A 27,111-nucleotide genomic window follows, 5' to 3' on the forward strand; every position below is an offset into this window, starting at 1 on the left:
ACTGTGCCACTTATTTATTTCACAATTTTTTGTAACCCATTTTCTCAACCAGTGTCAATTGTCTAATGTAATCCTGACCTGGGCACTACACTCCCTCTGCCAATCTGGGGAGAGCAACGGACTGAGTGACCTCATGCTTCCCTCTATGCGTGAGAAGGCCAAGCCGCTTCTTTTCACCTGACAGGGGGGAGTTTCCCTGGTTGGACGTAGCGCGTGGAAGGAACACGTTATTCCAACCAGTTCCTTTCCTGGAACTGGTTGGAATAACATGTTCCTTCCTGCATGTTTCTTTGTGAGGGTACCTACCCTGGGGGACACGGGGAGAACATGCAAACTCCACACAGAAAGGCCCTTTTGCCAACCCTACCTAGGGTATGGGCACTGATGGTGCCGAGGAGTGAACACGCCACCAGCGCCCACAGCGTCCCAGGAATTGAACCCAGGACCTTCTAGCTGTGAGGCGACAGCGCTATGCTACCGACTGCGCCACCATGCCCCCTCTTCACATGCATTTTTTAACTGCTAGTGCTAGCCTCGCACTTTGTCATCAAGAGACACCTGCCCAGCTGATGGGGGAGCTTCTAGTGCGCAGGCAAATCCACATGAAATGAAAAATGCCACAATAAATCAATAAATCAAATAAATCAGTTTACATTTTATCACAGTGTCAAACATAGGAATGGACATACTGTGTTGACACGACATAAACAATTGTAAGCTCCTGCCTCTGACAAAGCAATTACCTGAAGGTATAGCATTCTTTCTTCACACAGCCTGCACAGTGATTAACACTTTGAGTGCCAGCCCCCCCTGCCCCCCGTCCCTTACCAGTGCCACCATTAGGTCCCATTCATTTCTGCCCCAATTCCAGGGAATAAATTGGAAATGATCCGATATTCACATCGGAACAAAAATGGGAGGTTTGGTAAAAGAGGATTTTTTTTTTTACCCAAAAAATTTTGGAGTGATTTCGGTGAGCGGTTTTGGAGATAGGTGCTCGAGAGTGCGCACTGCGCAAACCAGTCAATAACCTCAGAAATCTAGATTCTGAGATATTTGAGTTCAAAGAAAAAAAACTTTAGGAAGCCATAGCAACAAATTGGTAAATGGTAACGGAACACAAGTACCCTTGACAGAAAGAATGACATGCCTACTTTCATTATGTGCAAAAAAAGTTTAAAAAATATTGTACCATCGTCTAGTTTCAAGGGGGCAAAGTGAAAAAGTATGAAATGACTCAGAAGGTAGAAATTGCCTTACATTTTGATAGAACTATGCACTGTGAATTCACTGTGTTTTTACCTGGTCTAGAAGGTCAGGAAGACAAAAAGTCAGAAAAGCGATGTCAACCTTTTATTTTATGGCAACATCGAACCCTAACCCTGGTGAGTACCTCACACATCCAGCATGAACATATTTATGTTCAACAATATTTACAAATATTTCCAAAAAAAAAGAAATCACAAATATGACTTCACAAAAATAAAATATAACTGGATAAAAGTAAAATAAAATAAATGTGCAGCAAGTAAAGAATAAATAAAATAATATAAAAGTCAGTACTGTACTGTACTGTATTCTCAAAAAAAGGCATTCAACAAGCCAACATTCAGGAGTCAAAGGCACCACAAATAAAGGTCAAAGATGGTACTGTTCACCGTGTGTGTGTGTGTGTGTGTGTGTGTGTGTGTGTGTGTGTGTGTGTGTGTGTGTGTGTGTTTGTGTGTGTGTGTGTGCGCCTCAGGTACCTCAAAATGGCCTGGTACCTGTTTCTTGCCATTGTTCTGGGAAAGTACGGCATGCAATGACAGAGTTTTTTGACCAGTGCATGGCAATCTCCGCCTTGTGAACGATAGCTGTGAGGAAGAGAAGTCCCAGAAAGTTCTTCAGCTCCCCTAGAGTGACATTGGTCCAGGCAGCGAACCTACAGTGTGTATGACCTATGCCTGACTCCTCCGCTCTCGCTATCTCAGCCATCATACTGTCCTCTCCATCCTTCTAAATGATACTAAATGATCGTGCTTCTGTATAATTTGTATGTTCTTTAGCAAAGGCTGTCGCACAAAAGTAGTGAAAACAGCAGATCTACAAGCACATAACGCCTCGCACCACCGCGAGGCGTTGTGTGCTTGTAGATTGCACATACAGTATGAAACAGAGCCGATACCTTTATGTAGGAAAATAATGCTGCTATGTGTACCCTGTATATATATAAAATGTCACAATGCGACATAGCTCTGTAAAATGAACAATGCTGTACCCCCTCCAACTGTATATATGTTCCCCATTTTCAACTGGTTTTTATATTGTATTTGTTATACTTGCTTTGGCAATGTAAACATATGTTTTCTCATGCCAATAAAGCTCCTTTGAATTGAATTGAATTGTATAATGTGGACCCAAAAAAATGCACAAAAAAAAAAAAAAACAATAGCAGGTCAGGCTTATTGATTGATTGAAGAATGTATTAGAAAGAGGTGGTAAAAAAAAGAACCTAGCCCCACCCTACCCTCCCCTTCTTTGTATATACTGTTTGTTTAGACTTACTGTCTTTTTTTGTTTTTCTTTACATATCTACTGCATAGTACTGTGTTCTATCTGTCTGTCATTCAATGTTATATGAGATACTTCAATGGTTTCCACTTTCCAGTGGAAATAAGCTTAGTCTTTTCATGGATCTCCTTTTAGTAGACCTTGTACCAGTGAACTGTACCGTCATGAAACTGTACCTTTTCCTATGCAAACTTCTAATAAAGTCTTCAATCAATCAATCAAAGTAGGCTACAGATGCATGGCTCATTTCAACAGGAACCACACTTTATGCAGCTCATACAGTGGTGTGTTCTAGACTCATATTTTATTGTTAGTTACTAGTTAGTGCCTAAAAAGGAGATCGGCTGTTGTTGTAGATCGGCTGTTTTCACTAGTCTAAATAATTTCAAATGATAAATGCAAAACGAGCGGTTTTGGACATAAAAAGTTTTCACTCCCTCCATCACGGAGGTATAGAGGCCGACGCCGAGCGGCGCCATGCCCAGGAGGGTCTCCCAAATCGGGCTTGAGTTGTGGAGGGTGGTCGCTAGTGCTTTGGAGGTTCCAGGGCGAGCGCCCCCACCCCGGGGCTCGCGATCAAACCTTTTGGGAACCACTGTTCTATACTAGGCTGTGATGTGATGTCCTTGGCTCATTATCGCCAAAATAAACAATGTTCTACTTCTAACGTGAGTGGCACGTAGTATGCAGTGAAGAATATAGCCTAAAATCAGCGTTTCTGAATGTCGACTTTACAATGAAATGGATGCTTCTCTCGTTTGGGTCGGGACCCATTTGTGAGTCGCGGAGACAGTTTTATGGTTTATGGGCCATATATTTCATACATTTTGATACATTATACAGCACTTATCTCATATAACATTGAAAGACAGACGTATAACAAAGTGAAACGTAGAGAACATACCGCAGCACAGCTCAGCAGTGCATCCTACAGGGCGCGCGGAGAAACCGTAGCAATCGGTGGTCTGTCCCTGGCAGCATGCATGCCTCGCCGTAGAAGGAGCCCTTCTGGCCGCCAGAACCAAAATCGAGGCCGTGGATGTACCAGCGGAGGTCCTCGCTGATGAACCGATCGCCCGTAGAAGGAGCTCTTCTGGCCGCCAGAACCAAAATCGAGGCCGTGGATGTACCAGCGGAGGTCCTCGCTGATGAACCGATCGCCCGTAGAAGGAGCTCTTCTGGCCGCCAGAACCAAAATCGAGGCCGTGGATGTTCCAGCCGAGGCCTTCGCTGATGAACCGATCGCCCGTAGAAGGAGCTTTTCTGGCCACCAGAACCAAAATCGAGGCCGTGGCCCGTGGGTGTAGCAGCCGAGTACCTCCGTGATATCTCTATCTCTCTAAATAATACTAAATCTAATGATTTTATAACTAATTCTAGCTCATTCTCTCAATATATCTCTCTCTCCCTCTGATTGCTGTGTGTCCAGTACGGTAAAAGTCACTGAACTCTTTGAGACTCTTGTTTCTGGGGGGAACCGGCCAACCAGCATGCTTGAATTTGGTCACATAAGCGTGTGATGTCATGCAGGGGCGTCAATTGGGTATGGCAGGGGTATGCAGCTGCCATACCTTGACAGGGGGAAATAATAAAAATTTACTTTTCATCGTGCCTGTTGCTAAGGTATGGCAACATGACTGGTGTCTTCACCAGACACCAGTCATGTTGCCATACCTTAGCTTGTTCTGAACTGACGCCACTGAATTGTCATGCATGACGACCGTCCCATCGTCCAAAAGGGCTGTATCTTGGTTACCGCATAGATCCAACACTGTACTACTGTAATATGAAAAAAAAGCATCTGGCGTCATATGACGCCAATATTATTTTCTGGCATCATTGCCAAGGTCGTGTCGGACGTCATATGACGCCCTGGCACTGAAAGTGTTAAGCTGTCATCATAGTAATCTGGGGGATAAATTTACTTTGGTTTAACCTGTTACCTTTGAACGTACTGCATTCTGACAAAACAATTACAAGCAATTGTACCAATCTGCCCCCGTCTGTCCTCTCCAGTCACTCTCCAACTCCCCACAAGCTGCTACTCTCCATTTAACCAAAAAGAGCCCTCTGACGTTCCTGTTCTTACCCGGTCACCTGACTGCCCTATACCCATCTCCACACTGGGACATTGACAAAAGAAGTCGACAAGTCGACGCAGTCGACAAGTCGACGCAGTCGACTTCATTACATAAGTCGACTCCCACCAGAGAAAGTCGAAAGTATTTTCACAATTTCTGCCTCTATATATTTGACAATTTGGACAATGTTTAATTTGTCATTTTAGAGGTATTAAAAAGTACTTAAATTGGCAGTTTAGAAATGTGAAGATACCCTCTATACACTTAAACTTTATGTTGGTTTGTTTACATTGTTGAGTGAGAAAACAATGTTTCACATTAAGTTAATCATCTGGGGACCCCCCAAAATAATTGGGGGGTCGTGTGTGATGTGATGACGTCATCAAACGATAAAGTCGACTTCAACTCAACTTTTTACTGAGTCGAGTCGACTTGCAAAAATCACAAGTGGTTAATGCCCTACTCCACACCTGTTCTCTTATTCATCAGCCCTGGAGTAACCTGATCATTACTCCACCACTAAAAAGACATTGAGCGTCCTTACTTCCCCCACGTGTTACCAATGATACTAAATAAGGCTCTGTTCCACTTAGTAGTAGCAGAGCCTCGCAGTTGGCCAATATCAGGCGGCAATTAAGCATCAGGTTTTTAAAATGAAGCCACAACGGAGGTGCCAAGGTCTCTGCAGCTCTCATTAATGGTCTATTTCTTCTCCCAATGGGATACACTAACACCAGCTCACTTCCTCTGTTACCTGCCAGATTGTTAATGTTATTATTTTGTGTCTCATGTCTTGGCTCTGTATTCCCTTTCCCATGTTTCTGGTTTCCTGAGTCCCGTCTCTGGAATCTGTTCTGGCTGCCTGAACAGTGTGTTTTGACTTTTGTGTTTTGACTTTTGTTGCCATTTTGAGTTGTATTCCTTCCTCTTCCTCGTCTGTCTTTCTGTCCCTGAGGATAAAGTTCCCATGTCATTTCTTAGGGGTTATAATTTGTCGGGGTTGAGATGGTTGATATGACGGAAGGAACATGGCTTGAGGCTATCTGCTATGCAACCTCAGAACCTCTGAACTGTTGGAAAGACCAGAGCAATCACTAATCGGCTTGACATTTTGTTGTTAAGCTGCCTTTTGTTCAAAGAGCCAGGACCGTCGTAGTTTCACTGTTGTTTGTACTTAGACATGCATGGCTTAATCTTTGAGACAAGCATATCGTCATTGTTGGGTGGAAACCTTGTATCTCCAAGTTTCAGATGTGTACGTTCTTTCGCAAAGTAAAGCCCTGCTTCATCATACAAGGCCGTCGCACAATGTAAATGATAAATGCAAAACGAACGGTTTTGGACATACAAGGTTTTCACCCGACAACGACGATATGCTACTGACAGGATCAACCAGGTGGGTCTCCTGTTCCGCCCGGACCGCTGGCGTCCTGCCAGCGTGTCACTAGGTTCGACTCCCGACCCCGATGACCTGTGCTGTGTGTCACTCCCCCCCCCTCCCCACATTTCCTGTCATTCTATGTAATATATCAATAAAGGCAGTTTTTTTTATTTTAATATATAGGCCTATATTTAAAGTACACAACCTCAATTTGAACCATTTAAATCCTGAACCTTTATTAAATCAAATCGCAAAGTGCAATCGGTTTATCAGCCATCAAGTGTGTTCACAACACATACTCTACAAGGAAATTAATGATCACCCTATGCCCTACAGGGACACTGAAGAGTTCCATTTTGTACACTCTCAGAGTTGAATGAACACTGCAGAGTTTACATTGTAAACTGGGTTCCCAGAGACACCCCTGTACACTAAGGGTTACATGTCGTCCTTGTCGGGCAGAAACCTTGTATCTCCAAGTTTCAAATTTGTAAATTTTTTCGCAAAGCAAAGCCCTGCTTCATCATACAAGGCCGTCGCACAAAAGTAGTGAAAACAGACGATCTACAAGCACACAATGCCTCGCAACGCGAGGCGTTGTGTGCTTGTAGATCGGCTGTTTTCACTAGTTTAGTTCATTTTTCAAATGATAAATACAAAATGAACGCTTTTGGACATACAAGGTTTCCACCCGACAACGACGATGTGCTTTAACTGACCTGTTCCAGTTGACAGTTCCAGACACGCGCTGCATCTCTCCCAGCGCTGCCAGCAACAGAGACGACTTCCCACAACCCACCTGGCCCACGATCATGGTCAGCTGACCTGCAGGATGGGTTGAGGAAGACGTTGAGGAAAGTGACCGAGCGATGTTCAGTGATTCTCAACCATTTTCATTTCAAGGACCCTGCAGTTTGATATTGTTGCTGTTGTGTGGACGTCTCATTATGACCACTGACCAGTGACCAGTGGTGTAAATTAACTAAGTACAATTACTTGAGTACTGTACTTAAAGGAGTAGTTCACCCCCAAAATGACTTTTTTTCTATTGATTAGTCACGCCATGGAGACTAGAGTTTAATAATATATTTAGTTTTTTGTCACATTCCTAAGACAAACATTTGATTCGAGTAAATTTACCCCCATTGATTCCGGATGGGGACCCGTTTTGAAACGGGTCCCCATCCGGAACGAATGGGGGTAAATTTATTGTCATCACATTTTTTGTATTAGGAATGCGACAAAAAACTAAAAATACTATTGAACTCTAGTCTCCATGGCGTGACTAATCAATAGAAAAAAAATCATTTTGGGGGTGAACTACTCCTTTAAAACCCTGCAAGGCCCAGAGTTGCTTTTTGGCAACATTTTTTAAATCATTTAAAAAAAAATGTTATAATTAGTTTTCCTGTTCTTTTTTCACATTAACATCACCATTAAATCCTATTGTTTAGTATTACAATGCCATTGGCCACGATATCTGCATATAAATACCCCCCACAGAGAATGACATTCACACCTCCCAGAGAAGTTCCAGCGTCTGGACGAACAACATCTCACTTTTTAACTGAAGCTATTCCTCACTAAAACATAAGTAAAATGCCTGTAATATTGTTTTTCGTGATCATTAGAATGTCTAGAACATGTACATATGTTATTATTGTGAAAAATAATGAATGATTTATGATTTATAATTTATGATTTATGGCTATAAAACCTTACAAAAACATTATTCATTTTTTTAACATTACATTTTCCTGTGATTAGGACTCCTACAACACCATCTGATTTTTTTTAAAATGTTTTGGGCCGGTAGAAATGAATTCGGGTCTTGCAGGGTTAAGTACAATTTTTAGGTATTTGTACTTTACTTGAGTATTTCCAATAGTTTTACTTCTTCTTCACTACTGTACTGTATCCAAATATTGTACTTTCACTTCAATACATTTATTTGAAAACTTTAGTCACTAGTTACTTGGCAGATATATGATATAAAACAGACATTAATCCACTTTTGCCCTATTTTTATACCTAGGCTATTGTCAAACATTTATTTACTTTTGGTACTTTTTACTTTAAGTACATTTAGAATTCCAGACTTTTACTTGTAAGGGTGCCCTCACACCAAAATACCTATGAGAGTGGAATCCGCGTTCCGCCAATGCATTTCAATGAGAAGGGAGCGTTTTTTGCAGAAATCCTCTGCTGGCATGAAACCGCTTCACTCTCATTGAAATGCATTGGCGGATTCCACTCTAGGTATTTTGGTGTGAGGGCACCCTACAAGAGTGTTTCTACATTGCAGTATTGATACTTTAACTAACTTAAAGTAAATCAAATGAGAGTACTTTTTCCACCACTGCCGCTGACACAGAAGCGTCATAAAATGACGCATACACTGATTGTTTGGGAGGACGAGGTAAGCTCTGCCATCATCAATCATTTAATTGAGGACACCCTTGAACCACCTCAAGGACCAGGGGTGTCACAATGGGGGGGAAAGTGGGACTGAGTTACTAAGGCCCAAGGTGGAGGGGCCTTAATTATATTGAAAAATAGCAGATATATCTGCTATTTTTCTGCTATATATAGCAAATAGATCTGCTACTTCTGAAAAGTCTTGAAAATGTGTGCAAATCTTTGAATATATGTATTTTTTAAGCGAACATTTTGTTTTCATCAAGGTCTTTTTATTATCATTTTTCCTTTATGCAAATAACAAACAACAAAGAACATAAAAATCCCCACCCATAAGCGAACATTTGTAACTCAGATTTTGCTGTAACTAAATATTTTGATATGGGAAACATAGGTTTTTCAAAAAACCTTAGAAGGATTTGAAATATTCAAAGACTTGCACAAATATTCACGATAAAACTAAAAAGAAAAGCTGATCTACAAGCTCACAGTGAGCTTGTATATCTGCTATTTTTCAATAGCATAATGCGTTCTCAGTGTAAATGGGTTAAACCCTCTCCCCCTACGAAGAACATTCATTGGGGGCCTGCAGGGAATCCTTGTACCCAGGCCCAGGGCCCACAATTTGGTGCAACACCCCTGCACCTCTTGGCTGTGGCTGAGAACCACTGATGTAGACTATTAGTGAAGGTTATCAGTTATCAGTAGAGGTGAAGAAAAACTAAACTGGGTCAACAAAGACACTGGCTGACACTCACCGAACGGAATCTTGATGTCAACATTAGACAGCGCCGCCGGTCCGTCTGTCCAGGTGAAATAGCCGTTGGTTATCTGGAGTAAACATAAAAGAATACACATGGCAAATGTCAAAGGAAGATCAACACTTCCATTCAGCATGCTCACCCAATCATCCATTCATGCATCCATCTGTCTGTCTATCTATCTATCCCATGTGTTCAACCATAAATCTGCACATCCATCCATCCTTCCCTTTTCAGCAGGGGCGTAACTACAGCTGACGCAGCCTACGCATGTGCATTAGGGCCCATGCCGTTCAGGGGCACGCGCAAGTCGGAGGAGAAAAAAATAAAATAAAATCTAATAACAATGTATACGGAGCCGCTGTTCTATCCAGTGTGACAGTGAGTGTCGGCTGCTTCTATTTCCTGTAGTAGGCTGCTATCATTTCAAAATAAAACATGTGGTGAATGATCACATTACAAATATCCAATACAATGACTCTTGTTTTGAAATGCCCACTGGTATGACAGGAAGCAGCTTCCTGGAAGCTCTATAGGGCCCCTTAGTGCTGCTGACGGAACACAGGCTGAAGAGACGTTCTGACACTCGGGCATTATGGAATATAAAGTTTCAACACAAGACTTTGGGGCAACAGTTAATATTTACCATGCTCTCTGAAACCAAGAGGTATATGTGGAATATGGTTTGTTGTTGTTGTTGTTATTGTTGAGGGGCACTTGGTGAAAATCTCGCATCGGGGCACGCCGGGGGCTAGTTCCTCTACTGCTTTTCAGGACCCATTTTTTTGTTGCAAAATGCATTTTTATGGGTTGTGTGTAATTGTCGCTTCTTTTTACATCCTCATTTTTTAATTATGATTATTATTTAGAAATCAAACATTTTCAGAAATGTAAAACAAAAAACTAATAAGAAATCGTCACAATAGAAGATCTACATGCTCAAGCGGTGTGAGCTTGTAGATCTTCTATTTTCACTATTTGTGAAATTTGAATATGAATATGAAATATTTCACTTTCAATGACCCTAAACATAATATGTTTAAATATAATGTGTTTAGGGTCATTTCATCGTCTACTCAGGCTTGTGTGAGTTTTTAAATTGCTTGATTCAGTATTTAGGTATTTGATATTCATTGTATCAGGCACTACCCTTTCCTATACAAACCCATTGTCATCTTCAATCTCCATTTTAATCATGATAGATTCATCGAAAACACCCGATCTTGCCTCTGGTGACTCATAGTGCTTTCACATACAGTATCTTTACTAATTTATTACCTTTTTCATTTATGTTTTATAATTGAAGAAAAAAGCACGGCCGACGGCCCCCTCACATAGTAGGAAGGCAGTATGAGTCACCAGAACCAAGGACGGGTGTTTTCAATGATCCACCATGGTTAAAATGGAGTTTGAAGTTACAAAGGTTTGAGAACCGCTGTTCTCTATCACAGGGGTTCCCAAACTTTTTGGGCTCAAGGCACCCCTAGAAATGTATCTTTCATCTGAGGCACCCCTACATTACATTCATAATTTTTACTCCCAGCACCCTATATTTATAGCAAATTTTAGTGATTATGTTCAATATGTTGCGAGGAAAACATTAAGATAATAGACATTTTGGTTAGAACTGACTAAAATGATAAAAATTCTAAAAATTATACTAAATATATTCATTTATATTTATATTTTATAAGTGTCCAAATAAATTCCAACTATTATCAAATTATCTCATGGCACCCCTGGACTGCTGTCACGGCACCCCAGGGTGCCCCGTCACCCACTTTGAAAACCCCTGCTCTATCAAGACTATCTCTCCACCCAACATATTTCACATGTATGGAGAATGACCCTACACATATGAAATATATTGGGTGGAGAGATCTTCACTCAGGGAACAAAGGATCTACAGCACTGTACTGCATATATCTCATAGGTTCTCAAAGTGGGGTCTGGGGACCCCCAGGGGTTCTAGGCAAAGTTAGTTATAGTGTCACAATCATTTTAACCACATCATTTTTTTATCCCACGATTTTGCAACCCATTTTCACCCAGTGCCAATTATCTAATGTAATCCTGGGCGCTACACTCCCTCTGGGGAGCAACGGACCGATACTCATGCTTCCTTCTATGCACGAGGAGTCCAAGCCGCTTCTTTTCACCTGACAGGGGAGAGATTCCCTGGCTGGACGTAACGCATTGGAAGGAACACGTTATTCCAACCAAAGCAAACATTTTTTTAAACTCAAATCTTTGCGTCCATCCCATGCTACAAGATATCTTTTTAGACGGTCCGTGGACACATAATAATTTTGGGGGGTCCTTGAGGTGAAAAAGTAGTTTATAGTAAGGGAAACCTGCAAAGTAAATTGTTACCAAGAAATTTCTTCACCAATGTGTTTCTAAAGGTGTGTAATAACATGTACTAAAAGGTTGAAATTCAACTCCAGGGGAAACCTCATAAATAAACTGATTTGTGTTTGTGTCCCATTAATTTACTATACAGGAAAAAATAAATATGCTTTAAGTAGCATGAGGGGTCAAACTAGGGTTTTTTCATGATGCTGAATCCAAGCATTTGTTTTGCACGAAAAACATTCTGTGGGCTACAAATGGCCCCCACAAAACGTTGAAAAGTGATGATTCATCACTAAACCATCGTTTTGTGGGATAGTTTTTAGCCTAAGGAATATTTTTTTTGTGCAAAACAAATGCTTGCAATGGATTCAGCATCATGAAAAACCCCTAGTTTGACCCCTCACATGCTACTTAAAGCAGATTTATTTTTGTATTTTTTTCCCCCGGGAGTTGAATTTCAACCTTTTAGTACATATTATTACACACCTTTAGAAACACATTGGTGAAGACATTTCTTAAATTTCTCAAATATCTTGATTATATACTATTGAGAACCACTGGATATAATAATGACTCACTTTGATACAGATGTCCGGGTCCACCTCCTGGGAGCAGCCGTCGCCGCGCGCAGCGTAGTTCCTGTTCCAGTCGTCTCTGGGCGGACGCTTCCGGTTGACCACCTTCAGGGGCTGGAGGTGGAAGAAGGAAGGGGAGAGGGAGGAGGAGGGAGGGAATGGCTTCTTAGAGGACAACTACAGGAGGAGGAGTGTACACACGCAGTACACATGTCCAGTGATGGAGAAAACAACATGAGGTGAGGAGGGTGGCGGTGAGGGGGATTATATGAATCATAGCGTTAGTTTATGCAGGACACGTGAGTCTCGCCCGCCTCAGCTGTAATCAGCTGTCAGCCGGATCCTTTCCTCATTCACAGATCTGCTGATCATTACATCACACTGTCATAATCCAATCAGAGCTCTCGCTCAGTAAGGGAGGCTCCTTTAAATATGGCTTGCAATCACTATAGCTCTGCTTGTCTTTCATCAAAGCTTCGGATCTTCTGCTGCTTAGCTGCCTCCTCCACCCCAGCCTCCACCTTTTGATCAGAGTCTAGCATAGGCTCAAATACTTGTGATTTTATGTCTGCTGATTCAAGCTAATATGTCAATGTATTGCTATTGTACTACTATTGTAACCCTATGAGGAGTTTTGCTTAAAGTTCCCTGAATTCGCTTAGCAAGCATGCGTGTACAAAGTTGCCGAACGCGGAGCCCTTTAACGCCGAGTGTAACTGTGTTCCTTTTGTTGCAATAAATGGTTAAATCTGCTTTGATGTGTTCCTGACTAAATTGGGGTTGAACAAAGCGGACACACATGTACTGAAGCGATGTAAGACAGAGATCCTGGTATTGACGAGCTCTTGACGGTGTCTGCCTGTGTGCGTGTGTGCTTGTGTGTGTGCTCTCTCACCACAGCCTGGTACTTGTTTTGGTTATGGTTGTTGCTGGAGTCGGGTGATAGGGTGGCTTTGGGCTCCAGCTCTAGTCCAATCTCATCACTGGAGAAGAACTCACTGAGCTTCTGCACACTGAACAAACAAAGAGTATACTGAGAGTTAAGGTCATTACACACTGAGCACTAGAACTAGGGACAGGGACATGCTGGGCCCCTGATTCACCCCGGCAAAAAGAGTTGGAGAGGCCCTCATTGCGCGCTATAGAGAGAGATCTCTCTCTATAGCACTGCTGCTACTCAAAGATTTGCCATTTCAGATCATGACAAGTGACAAGCCAGTGGGCCAATTACATGAGTTATATTTCGTCGTTGTCGGGTGGAAACCTTGTATGTCCAAAACCGTTTGTTTTGTATTTATAAATTTTAAAATGATTTAAACTAGTAAAAACAGCCGATCTACAAGCACACAACGCCTCGCACCGCGTTGTAGATCGGCTGTTTTCACTACTTTTGTGCGACAGCCTTGTACGATGAAGCAGGGCTTTGCTTTGCGAAGAAATCTACAAATTTGAAACTTGGAGATACAAGGTTTCTGCCCGACAGTGACGATTTACTTTGTTGGCTGCCCAGCCCCCAAATTGGAACAAAGGCTGACATTTTATTATTTTTTTTTTCCTAATGGCCGGCCTGGAACCGTGGAACGGCTGGGAATGAACCGGCCGTTCAGGAGTTGTCCCGCTTTTCCCAATGGCCAGCACGTCCCTGACTAGGGATGGAGATCGTTCGTTTTTATTGATAATGAGCACCTCATCTATCCTGCTTATTGAGCCGGGCTTTTATCGAGCCCACTATTGAGCGTTTTCTATTATTTTGTGGAAAGACATGAGGCGACAAATTCGGAAAAGAACTGGTATCTTTTTTTATTGGCCAGTTGTTGTGACTGTGAGTTTGTTGACCACCATCTATGAGGATGACAGTGACGAAAGTAATATTATCATTAAATATCATTATAACAATCATTCATTAGTGTGCAATAAATAGGTGTTAAATGGCTTTAAATTATGAATATATGAGTACTGTAATATTTCCTCATATCTTGATTTTTCAAACATGACGCCATGGGCCGCTATGCTCGATAACAAGCTTGATAAGCCCAAAGCTTATTGAAACCGGGTACTCAATACATTTGTTATCGAGTTTGTAGCAGTCCCTTGTTTCGAGCTCCATCTCTAACAATAAAAATAACTAGAAAAGAAAATTTCTACGAAATTTTAAGTGTGCCTGCAGCTCGCTAAGTCTGTGCAACCTTGTGTAGCGGTTGGTGTTAGTGTTTCGTCTTGAGAGGGTCGTTCCCCCTGAAAAACACGTTTTGGCACGAAACGGTTACGTTTTGCGCGTTTGTGGTGCCCCCTATGGGTCGAAGTGGAAATGCTTTTGGGTATATGTTCAGTATAGCGCCCCCCACTTGTGGTTAAAATTTGGTGTTGACTGGATGTTTCGTTTGTGATTTATGACTACTTCTTACAAAACGGGCTCCTCCCGCTAACTTTGGAACCCTGTTACGGAAGAACGGTAAGGACTATCAAAATATCGTTTAAATATGTTTATCGCATGAGTCCATAGATCGTGTGTATCGATTTTTGTGACATTTGCAGAAAATATGTAGGAAAAGGAGCAAAAAGTGTGTTTTGAAGAAAATTCAAAATGGCGGAAAATCTATCCTGACGCAAATGGGCGTGGCCTATATGAGGAGATGCGTCATGACCCAAGGAATCCAGGGAAAAAGGAATTTTAATTTTCCGACCCACGGTTCAAGAGTTACAGGCCGAAAGGTAAAGTGGACTGTTATAGCGCCACCATGAGGCCAACTGACAAAATTATTTTTTATTTAATCCTTGATATCATTATAAATCTCCTCTCCCAGTTTTGAAACTGTAGCCCCTATGGTTTGCGAGAAAAGAAATATTGAATGTGAGTTTTTGCGATTCCCATTATAAGTCAATGGGTAAAATTAATACACTAATAAATTAATATCAATTAAACGATACAACTTTTCTCTTAGAAAAGTAATAGCACACCATTCCCGGCCGAGCCGCACGTTTTGATGTATATATTGCGGCGGTGGCGTAAATCTTGCGGCAGTTATTACGAGCCAAAATTTAGCGACGTGATTATTATTAAGTATGGCGGATTACAATAAGTGTTTTGCCATTGCATGGCAGGCACACTTAACTATAAAAAACATAGTTTTCAAAGACAAGTGGATGGCAGTGTTCACACCAACTATAAAACATTACAATGATGAAAGATATAGTTATAGTTATCTTTATAGTTATCGTGCCCAGTGGGAATGGTGCTTAAAAGAGTTCACCCCCAAAATTACTTTTTTTTCAATTGATTACTCATACCATGGAAACTTCAATAATATATATATTTTTTACTCCTTTTTGTATTTGTCACATTCCTAAGACAATATTTTGATTAAAATAAATGGTACGTTTACTGTAATCACATTTTTGTCTTAGAATGCGACAAATATATATTTTTTAATTGAACTCAAGTCTCCATGGCGTAATTAATCAATAGAAAAAAGTCATTTTGGGGGTGAACTATTCCTTTAAGAGTGGAGTTCACCAAAAGCCAATATCCTGGCTATTTGCCGATGCCTCTTTCATTATGCTAACGAGTTGTGCTTGGAAAAACAATTTGGAAAATCCCATAAAAGAGACCTATCTATGGATATAAAATAGCACATTGTCACAGTATGACTCTTACTGTGCTACATTCCCTGCTGTGTAACCCGGGACATAACACAAGTTGCTGAACCCTCATTGGAAACGTTTTAATGTTATTGTCTTTTGTTTATAATGAAATCCTTGGAGCGAGGCACAGCTTTTACCCATAACAGCAAAAAACATGATTTTGCCGGGTCTTCAGATGACAGTGAAGTGACAATCTAAGGACCTTTAAGACTATAAAAAAGACTATTACTGCATCAAACGTAATCAACCAACTATACTATAAACATTTTGAAAATATAATATTATATATAGAATATTTATCTGTGGAACTGAGTATAGACGATCTACAAAATATTTATCTGTGGAACCGAGTCAAAATAAATGTAATGCCTTAAATCCTACAATTCACCCTTTGTTAGGCTCCTGGTTGGTCCCTGACTGACCAACCAGCAGGCTCTATCTGCCTTGTCCCGCCCTGGTTCCGCCTTTTTTATGTTGAATTAACTAAAACATAATTTTTGGAAAACATGCTGATTCACTATGCTGCCACTGAGCAGCTCCAATTGACTGAAACAAAGTTTGAAATTAGAATTGAGCACACAGAATAACAATATGAAGCAACTGAATTAACATGGCAGTGGATGGAATGTCCCACTGAATGTCCCTCCAAGTCAAAGCAACCAATGGGTGTGGAGAGGGGCAGAACAATGGGCGGGACTTGACAAAGGGTGAATTCCGAGTGCTTGCCAGGGTGGGGGGGTCTCCATTTCAAATATGATTATTTTGGGGGGTCCCCAGTTCAAATATGATTATTTTGGGGGGTTGCGGCCTGAAGAGGTTGAGAACCACTGCTTTCCAGTAATCCCAGTGTCACACCAGCTGATAAGACAATAAACCACCTCTAAAATCCCATAATGCTTTATGATTTTCAACAAACCACTTCTAACCCATCAAGGCTATTAATTTCCAAGGCTACATAAACATAAACAGACACTAGCAGTTCTCTCATGGACTTTACAGTCCCCAGATAGACATCCAGCCTCCAGTTAGGGGAATCAGCTCTGGTTCATTGATTTTTATGAGACATGCAGTATCTAAGGGACTTTTATCAGAGCTCAGGGAAATGGAGTGGTAAATTCAAATATAGAATGTAGGGCTGCAACTAGTGATCATTTTCTTAGCAATAATTCGAATGTTTCTACTGCAGAACTAGCAATTGTGTTGCATTTAGCAATTTTAGAAAACCTTTCTCAGCTATAATGCCAAGATAAATTATAATTAAATCCCCACCAAATCAGTTATTTTATTCAAATCAATATATATTTTTTCATTAAATTGATTAACTGTTGCACCCCAAATACACTTTCTGTTTTTCCAGACACTAGAGTCTTATAATCATGTATTTTGCATTAACAGATACAGTACCAGTTTGTGAAAGACAGCAGATGCCAATTGGCCTATTTAACAGGGTACATAGAGAAAAGTGACATATAATGATATTACATATGATGTCCCCATACTGTTACTGTACAAGTAGCACATGTGCAGAGAGACCCTTTCAAATGAGAGGATGGTTAATTGATAACTTGTGCAGCAGGAGACAGGGGGTCAGACTGAGGCTTTGTGGAAACTTGATACACTACAGCATGCAGATGTCCTTGTTGCCAGGAAATCAATTTAACTCTGAGATAAATTGAGAGACTTTTCATTAGGCCTATTGGAGACAGACTATAGCTACCAAAAGTGCGAGTGTCGGCCTTATTTAATTAACTCATTGAGTGCCAGCGCCCTCTAGGGGCAAAGAATGCCAGCGCATCTCTCATAGGCGAGCGCTTTAGCTTCCAGGACCTAACCTTCCAGGACCTCACATGCTCACGTTCATGCACGGCATGGAAATGTCCCGGATGAAGATGCTAACAGAATGGCTATTCCCATTTTGTCATCTAAAAGATCATTTTTGGGCGATTTCGCCGTAAATAAACCTTGTGCCGCTTCCCGAGGACACAATCCAGAGATATAAGCCTTTAAAGATGTGGTCTTTCATTGGATTAGGCGGAGATTGGCGATTGCGTTCGCAAATTACGGCCGGCCGGGAGGTTGCTAGCTTTCGGCTAGTAGCTAGAAAAATCAGGCCAGGCTTCAGAAGGCCTCTTATCATTTTATTCATGTAATTAAAAAAAGCCGGACTACTTCGGGATCGGCACACTCGTGTACTCATCGGAAGCGGCGCCGAACATCGGGTGAACATTGGGGAGCTCAAAAATGTATTTTAAACCATTTTTAATGGAATATATCGTCGGACAGAGTAGAATGGCTAACTGGCTAGCGGCTAGCGAGCCAGGACCACCCACGACTCTACAAGCAGCTCGGGGTAAGTGAATTAATAAAAAAAAAATTGTATTGGATTGAAATAAAGCCGAACTAGTTCGGGATCGGCACAGTATGAGTTAAGCACAACTCAATCTCACTGAAAGCCTGGAGCCTGTTTTCGATTCAATTTAAGTTAATACACCACCAATTCACTTCCCCATCACTCTATTCTCTCTGGCTGTGGCTCAGGGGGTTGAACAGCTGTCATGGAATCGGAAGGTTCTCTGCTCAATTTCCGGCTCCCCCTGGCTGATTATAGACGTGTCCTTGAGCAAGTCACTGAACCCCTAGCCTCCTCCACTTAATTCAAGAAAGAAAGGCCCGGGTAAGCCCCCAGTGACTGTGGCTCAGCCAATCACAAGCCACAGCCGTCAAGGCATCGCCTACGGACACAATAGATTGTGCGTTGTGAGCTTGTAGATCGGTCATGTGCACGTTTTTTCCTAGGATGAAAAAGGGATAACCACCCTGTTTCATCCACACAATAGTGTCCGTAGTGCAGAGGGGCTCACATGAAAATGTATTTTAATTGTAATTTACAATTATTTTAATTGTAATTAATTGTAAATAGTGATACTCCGGCTAGTGTATCGCCGCCCTTCGGAACCATGGACTGCTAGCACTTGGTCAGGGTACTGAACCCCTAACCGCTCCTGATGAGCAGGCATGTAATGTAGAGCACACATTGTTAATTGCTTTGGAAAAGGGCACTTTGTTAATGCACCATTTACCATTCATTTTACCATTTATTATTTCAAACCTTTTCAGACCAAGTCGATTATCAAAATCAATTACCGCCTTTTTCGGTCTGCACCAAATCTCTTCTCCAAAACAGCAGATCTACAGATCTGCTATTTGAGGCTAATGCCCCCCCCCCCCCCCCACCCCCCCATGGGAAGCAGGCTTTGCTCACCTGACCAGAGCTTTGACGGTAGATCTCACAACGCTGGACAGAAGGAAGAGCGGGGTGACCAGGATGTGGAAGAGGGACAGAGAGGCGAAGGCCACCGCAGGGGACAGGTCAGCGTCCTCAGAGATGTGAACATGGACCACAAATGTCTGTGGAAACAGTGTGAGGATGTGGTTTTTAGAGTATTATTATATTAAAAATATTATTATTATTATAATCGTTACCCTTTATTGATCGTTTTCAGTGAACATGGACAAGAAAGATTGAGAGAGAGACATGCAGGGAGAGACAAAGGTCGTTGGGAATGGGATTCAAACCTGCGATGTCAGGCTAAGGGCATGGTCACACATACGTGACGGAAGAGGAGTAGCCAAAACACTGTGTAGTTCAATTGACTTGTTTTGCAGTGGTTGGCCCCGTGAAAGAAAACTACAAACGAAATGACTGGTTGAAGCCCGGTCAAACCAGTGTTGAACTACACACGTTGAATGTCAACCCAAGGCGAAAATAGCAAGACTCGCCATCTCCGGTTTAAGGGGAACACAGACTGGCTGCGGGCGGCTCGCAGACATTTTCACTGTGCGGCAACGCCTGGATAATAGAACAGTGGCGTATCGGAGCGGTGGGCGATCCGTGAACGTGCATCTGACGCCGCCGGTGTGGGTTGGTTCATTGAAAATAATGGGGTTGGCTGTTTTGACGCACACCGTCTGCAGTCAACCCAGGGCAATTGATGGGCTGCTGAAATGTCACTGGACATTCATAGACAGACAGGATATTTGGTTGATCACATGACCACATGGCCACAGACACGGTTTAGACCAGGGGAAGATACATTTTTGTATCACTATAATTGATCACTATTATGTATTATTGAACAATACTCTAGTCTGTATCAAGGCATTCTGTGACCTGTTATTTCTGGAGTACCAGACTGCTTTTCTGATGTTTAGGTTGCTATGGAAGCAGATGATTGTAAACCAATAAAAATCATTAAAAAATCTATAATCGTCGCCAGGCTCACTGTACACTATCAATTGCATTATGTCTATTCATAGTATGTACATCCACCATGCAGTGACTAGCCTTTAACAATGCATACAACGTATGCATGACTGTTAGACCAGTGGTTCTCAGATTAGCTATTGTTGTTTAGACAAAGAATTAAATAGGACTTAAGTATTCAAACTGTTTGAACCTAATTTTTTCTGATGGGGGTCTGCGGCCAAATACATATCAATTTGGTGGTCCATGACATGTATTTGCCGAAGACCAGGCATGTTTCGAATATATATAACTTTATCGAATGATAGCTAAAGTTTATATTCTAAACACGCCTGGGTGGATAATGGTTACATAGTGTGACAATCACATGCAGGATCAGAGTGGACTCACCGTGAGCACGGCTGCTATGGGAATGGCTGCATTCATGAATACTGAAAAGAACACGAGGGAAACATAACATGATCAGTCATTATGTACCTACGCGATTTCAGACAATGCAGGTAGACAACATAATACTGTATACTGTAGTGTTTATGCAGACATACAGTAATAGGTATGTTTTTATATCAAGTTATCTTATTCATAATGTTCCATACTCGTTCACTGTCGGGCAGAAACCTTGTATCTCCAAGTTTTTTCATAAAACAAAGCCCTGCTTCATCATACAAGACTGTCACACAAAACTAGTGAAAATAGCAGATCTACAAGCACACAGTGCCTCGCGGTGAGCTTGTAGGTCGGCTATTTTCAACTAACTGAAAAGCAATACAAAGATTTAATCACCAAAAAAGAAAAAGAAAAAAGAAAAGAAAAATGGACACCATTCACTTCAAACAATATTATTATCACACTTCCCAAATTTGCAGATCCGTTGAAAAATGTCTACCAGTGGTTTTCTGAGAGTTAAACAAAAGGAACACTATAGTTTCCCCCAATCCACGATTTACCCAGCCCTGGATAGTCAACCCAGCCTGGCAGAGATATATTCGTTCAGGGGAGCACACGACTTATGTAGTTGTTACGTAACATTCATGGCTTCTCTGTATGTGGGCCACACATTGATTCACACCACCAGTATTTTTATCCCTGCCATTTTCTTTTCATCTGAAATCCCTAGCATGGTTCAGAATGCTTGTTTACACTGATCCATTCAACTTGGCAGACCTTTTTTTTTTGTAGCACACATACAATTTACAAGCCTAGCCTAATGCATATAAAAGTGGGGGTCCTTGAAATTAAAATGGTTGAGAATCACTGCTAGAGCCGTAAAAAACTTCTCTTATGGGGGTCCCCGGCATATCTTTTCAAATGGGGGTCCGTGGGATAATAAGGGTCAATTCGGCGGTCCTTGACTTGAAAAAGTTTGAGAACCACTGAGGTACAGGACATATTGGATATTAGGGGCGTAACGATACATTTTAATAACGATACGATACGCATCACGATACATGGTTGACGATGCGATACATGGACGATATTGGTTCATTCATGGCAATACGGTACAATTCGATTCAATGATTTAAAATCAATATAGTAACTATTTAGCAAAGACATTAAATCTGTGTGAAACGTGTCAATAGTGCATGTTTTTAAGGGAAAATCTTTTAGTAAACACTGTGATTCTCTAGCAAATTCATTATATTTCAACACATGGACAAACCCGCAACTTGACATGAACACAGAAATTACACACATTTATCGATAGACCAAGAGTAGCTATATGGAATGGAAAAGTAATTAAACCCCTCTTTTTAATTTTCCTTCTTAAAATTGCTAAATACAAGGCACAAATACTTAGTTTCCATACAAAAAATTATTTGCACTGCAAAACGATTCGATACGATTATCTGCATTTTAAACAATACCGATACGATACAAAGCCAAAGCGGTACGATATATGCTTTTGCATATCGATATAGTAGATCATTACAAATTAAACTCGATTTTTCGAATTCAGTTACTATATTGTTACACCCCTACTGGATATGGTTGTTTGTTTGGGGTCAGACTGTGGGTACAGGACCTAACAGGACATACTGGATATGGTTGTTTGTTTGGGGTCAGACTGTGGGTACAGGACATAACAGGACATACTGGATATGGTTGTGTAGAGGGCGAAGGTCTGCAGACTGGACAGCTCTTTGCTCCTCGTCTCCTCGATGCTGTGGCAGAAGATGTGCTCCCAGGCGTAGAGTTTTAACAGCTTGATGCCACGCAGTAATTCGTTGGTCTTCTTCAGCCGCTCACTGGAGTATTCCTGAAATAGAACGGACGGACAGGCTTTGATTACATGGAGACAGGGGTGTCGCACCAAATTCTGGGCCCTGGGTACAAGGATTCACTGCGGGGCCCCATGAATGTTCTTCATAGGGGGAGGGGGTTTAACCCATTTAGACTGGGAACGCATTCTTTTGTGCTTTAACTACTGAAAAATAGCAGATCTAAAAGCTCACAGCGCGGCACCGAGTGCCGCGCTGCGAGCTTGTAGATCTGCTATTTTTGAAAAATGGCTTTGAATGTTTTTGACCTGATTCTATAAATGTCTTCTAAATCCTTCAAAGGTTTTTTGAAAAACCCATGTTTCTACGTCAGTGGTGCTCAAACTTTTTCTCGTTAAGGACCCCCAAAATGATATGTATTTGGCCACGGAACCCCATCTCAAAATGTTTAGTTCCAGGGACCCCCCAGAAGCAAACTTTGAGTTACAAATGTTCGCTTAAAAAACACATACCGGTATATTCAAAGATTTGCACACATTTTCTCGACTTTCCAAAAATAGCAGATCTACAAGTTCGCAGCACGGCACTGCTATTTTTCAATAGCTAAAGTATAACATAATTCCAGGCCCCTCCACCTTCGGCCCTAGTAACTCAGTCCCACTCCTCCCCCCCTTGTGACGCCCCTGCATGGAGACATCGGGGTCCAAGCCCTATGTGATGCAGTGCTCAATCCTCCAGTGGTTCTATTGCCAGAGGGCAGTGAAGAAAGGCAAGCAGGAAAGATCATCTGCTCTCAGAATCCTGTCCTCAGGCAGGAGAGATGCTGCCACTTTTATTCGAGAAAAGAAAAACGACAGTGCCAGTAATATCTAGCCTGGAAACCAGACGTAAATAAATGTTTGCCCTACGCAGTGATATTAGTCTGGCCATGCCAGACTAAGTAATATCCCCTCTGCCATTAGTCTCCTTAATAGACATAAACCCCCAGAAACCCTGCGCCTTGTTGAGGACTTAACATGACCCCCCATTCACACACACACACACACACACACACACACAAACGCACAAACAATTTAAAAATAGATTAATCTTTTTTATATATTTTAGATTCATAGTTACTCTAATTTTTGCCCTTTTAATATGGTGTGGCATATCTTTCAATCGGGTTTTTATCTGCACTGAACCGAGCAAAATTAATTTCCCTTGTGGATAAAAAGGACAACCTATCAATTTACATTTACATTGTTAATTGGATTGAGGAATCAAGGAATGAAGCCACACACACACACACACACACACACACACACACACACACACACACACACACACACACACACACACACACACACACACACACACACACACACACACACACACACACACACACACACACACATACGCATGCTGAGATGCAGTGCAAGAGTGCAAAATGACGGCAATCTTCTACAGCTACACGGTTCAATGATAATGATCCATGTACATCCATAATTGCACACATGTGCAATTGCCCAGACCTAACTTCACGTACGGTATGAGCAATTATGGCTACAGACGCAGTATCTGCTTCAACAATGCACAATATCCTGCTCCACAATAAAGGTGTGAGAACAGTTTCTCGTTACAGTGAAATAGCCTTGTGGGTGTGAGTGAATAAATGCTTTAGTGAGATTGCAAATATGAAGATACATGGACGGGATGAACACATTGTGTGAGAAGAATAGAGGCATTCAATTTGTTCCGTTCCATTCAGCCAGGTTAAGAAAGCTATTATTCACAAGGAGATAATGACGGTATTGTATAGTCTCAGGTGGCTCGCTGAGCGAGTGTGTAGGTAAACGTATAATAATGTTTTTGTGCGTAGTACTGTATGTCTGTCTTTATTGTTGCATCTAGTTGTGTACCAGTAAAAGAGTCAAATGATTTTGTTCTAGTTTCCTCTGGTTCCTCCTTGGTGATTGTGTGTGTGTGTGTGTGTGTGTGTGTGTGTGTGTGTGTGTGTGTGTGTGTGTGTGTGTGTGCGTGCGTGCGTGCGTGCGTGCGTGCGTGCGTGTGTGCGCGCGCATGCCTGCACATATTTATGCAATATGGATAAATCAATATAGTTTGATCAGCATGGTTTCCTTGGTGCAGTAGGCCAGACTCCACACAATGAAGGCTACTGTTTGCATTACATTTAATCAGGGGCAAAACGGCTGGAGATAACAACAATAGTCGATCAACAGGAGTTTGTATATATAAAGGGCAGGTAGAGAGACTCACCAGAGCGCTCTTTTGTGCCTCGGACAGTTTGGTGGCCACAAAGTACTGGACCGGAGCCAACACAGCGATGACAGTCGCCCCGATCAGAGCACTGATCCCCAACAGGTAGTAGAGGAGGATCACTCCTACGATGATCTGAGAATACAGACACAAGCAGTGGTGGAAAAAAGTCAGTATGCGATGCGGCACATTGTGAGCTTGGAGATCGGCTATATTCAAATGGCTGAAATGTATGTATGTACTGTAAGGCTGAAGTGGTTAATGTATGTTTTGTAATAATAATCAAAATTGACAAAGTAACTAAAGTTTTCAAATAATTGTAGTGGAGTAAAATTTGTATATTTGCCTCTGAGATGTAGTGGAGTAGAAGTACAAGTACTGTAAATACTCCAGAAATACTCAAAATTGTACATGTAATAGTAAATGTACTTTACACCACTGGACAGAAGTCAGTGCGACGGCAGGCTGTGTGTGCACGTAAGCGTGAAAGAGAGAGAGATCAGGTATTGACCTTGGCGAAGAAAGCGGAGAAGATTGAATTTAATTCCAATAAGAGGTACATCTAAATTGCATTTGACACTGCTCCCTATTGACCTTCTGCTCGGGATGGGAAGCTTGTACGGGCAAAGTGCATTCATGGAAGCAATAATGTCCTCGGTCATGAAGACATCAGTACATTTAAAGAGACATAATTAATTTAATTGCCATAAGAGCTACACTGCAGTACAAGGCAGTTTGGCTCTGCCACTTAAGACTCCCTTGTAAACCACCTTCATCATTATCATGCGAGGCGCTGTGTGCTTGTAGATCTGCTATTTTCACTAGTTTTGTGTGACAGTCTTGTATGATGAAGCAGGGCTTTACTTAACAAAAACAACATATTTGAAACTTGGGAGATAAAAGCCCAACAATGGGGATATGCTTGACGTTATGCAGACGTTATACACTGATGTGGATTGAATTATAACCGAGAGAGACATGAAGAAAGACATGTATATCTAGCAGAACCTGCGAGAGATGTGACAATAATAAACCATTTGGTTGGAGATGTTGGGTATAATAGTGCAAACAAAGCATTTGTAATAAATAATACTGACATGCATGCACGCACACACCCTCATACACACACACACATTCAAACCTTTAATTATTTCGAACCGGACAATTGAGGTCACCCTCAGTTACAATGTCACGAGAGACTTACAGGCAATTCCAACAGTAAAATAGTCAATTAGTGGTAGATCAAAAAGTAGACATACAGACATAAAGTGTAGTAGGAATCAAATGATTAAGAACACTAAAACCAATCGCACAGTGTTACAGGCAAGCATGCCCTTCGATTTCTTAACTGTCCACAATGAATGATTTGGGACATGCATTGGTTTCCGCTCGAGTACTTCTTCCTCCACGGCTCCTCCTAAGTAGCAGCCATCCCTCCTCCCCAGGAGACACACAAGATAGATGGAGAAGGATTGCACATTTCACACCAACACACTCTAGTCTCTTTCATCCATCACCAGGCGGTAAGCCAAGGACGATAGGCATGCAAAGTGAGGATAAGAGAGGGAATAAGTGTGTGTAGGGCTGTCATGACATTTTACATGACGATTAATTGTCACTCATATAATTGCGATTTACAATTTAATTGTGTTTTTGTCATTGACAATTACATTTCTGTTTGGCTTTTAGGCTTTGAAGTTGCACATGGTAGATATGACACATATGGGGGCGGCCATAGCTGAATGGTTAGGGAGCCTGCCTGGGGAACCAGTTCCCCTGGTTGTCCGTGCTTCCCGGCCAGGATAGCAATGTCGATGTGTGTCCCTGAGCAAGACTCTTAACCCCTAATTGCTCACGCGCTCCTTGTGGGCTGCGAAGCAGCTGGGTTGGGCTGCAAATACTGAATTTCCCTCATTGCGATTAGACGATTATGTAATAATTTTGACAGCCCTAAGTGTGTGTGTGTGTGTGTGTGTGTGTGTGTGTGTGTGTGTGTGTGTGTGTGTGTGTGTGTGCGTGTGCGTGTGCGTGTTTACAGTCAGCTACCGGTATATCAGAGACACTCTTACCTGCCGCATGCACAGTTGGATGGCACATAAATACTGCACATCAAACTGTAGACATTATGCAACTTTACATCTGCGGAGTCGAGACCCTTCCCCCACGCACATACAATCCCAGGTCTTCAAGAGTGAATCACACCTAAACGTAAATGCGTTTCGTAAATGCATCAACCGACGCACAGACAGCCACTCCCCCCCCGTGAATGAGTGACTGTAATGCGCAATAATTTTAAGGCACCTTGGATAAAGGTGCTATATAAAAACACCATTTAGCATTTATAGTACCAAATTCTATTTGTACTCTCAGAGTTAAAGCGTGCTAACATTAGCACGGGGAGGATTGATCTCTGCCAGAACAAGGGAGATAATTGGATATGTGGGCTGTAGAAAATGACTAGAATGTTGGCCATTTTCAAGACAAGGTAATGGGCGGCTGGGCCCAGTGGCAGTTCTGTGTGGGGCAGATACAGGTGCAAACAGCGTGGGAATACTGATTCTGTTCACATTCACACGAACAACGAGGCATATGCTGCTCGCCTC

At 41.8% G+C, this 27,111-nt stretch overlaps 1 protein-coding gene across 1 annotated transcript in view; it reads right to left on the reverse strand.

Annotated features, from left to right (window-relative positions):
• The window catches only part of abcc8 (ATP-binding cassette, sub-family C (CFTR/MRP), member 8), a gene marked incomplete at its 5' end in the record, with an annotated part of 122,126 nt that overhangs the window by 52,053 nt on the left and 42,962 nt on the right, over positions 1-27,111 (reverse strand). The window contains 8 exons of the mRNA XM_080737275.1: positions 6,735-6,840; positions 9,192-9,264; positions 12,128-12,301; positions 13,020-13,137; positions 19,029-19,174; positions 20,421-20,461; positions 22,125-22,287; positions 24,509-24,643. Coding sequence (XP_080593401.1) covers positions 6,735-6,840; positions 9,192-9,264; positions 12,128-12,301; positions 13,020-13,137; positions 19,029-19,174; positions 20,421-20,461; positions 22,125-22,287; positions 24,509-24,643 — 956 coding nt within the window. The remainder of the gene's footprint in view (positions 1-6,734; positions 6,841-9,191; positions 9,265-12,127; positions 12,302-13,019; positions 13,138-19,028; positions 19,175-20,420; positions 20,462-22,124; positions 22,288-24,508; positions 24,644-27,111) is intronic.

The sequence above is a fragment of the Nannobrachium achirus genome (genome assembly GCF_963921795.1).
Source record: "Nannobrachium achirus genome assembly, chromosome: 11".
Taxonomy (NCBI): Eukaryota; Metazoa; Chordata; class Actinopteri; order Myctophiformes; family Myctophidae; genus Nannobrachium; species Nannobrachium achirus.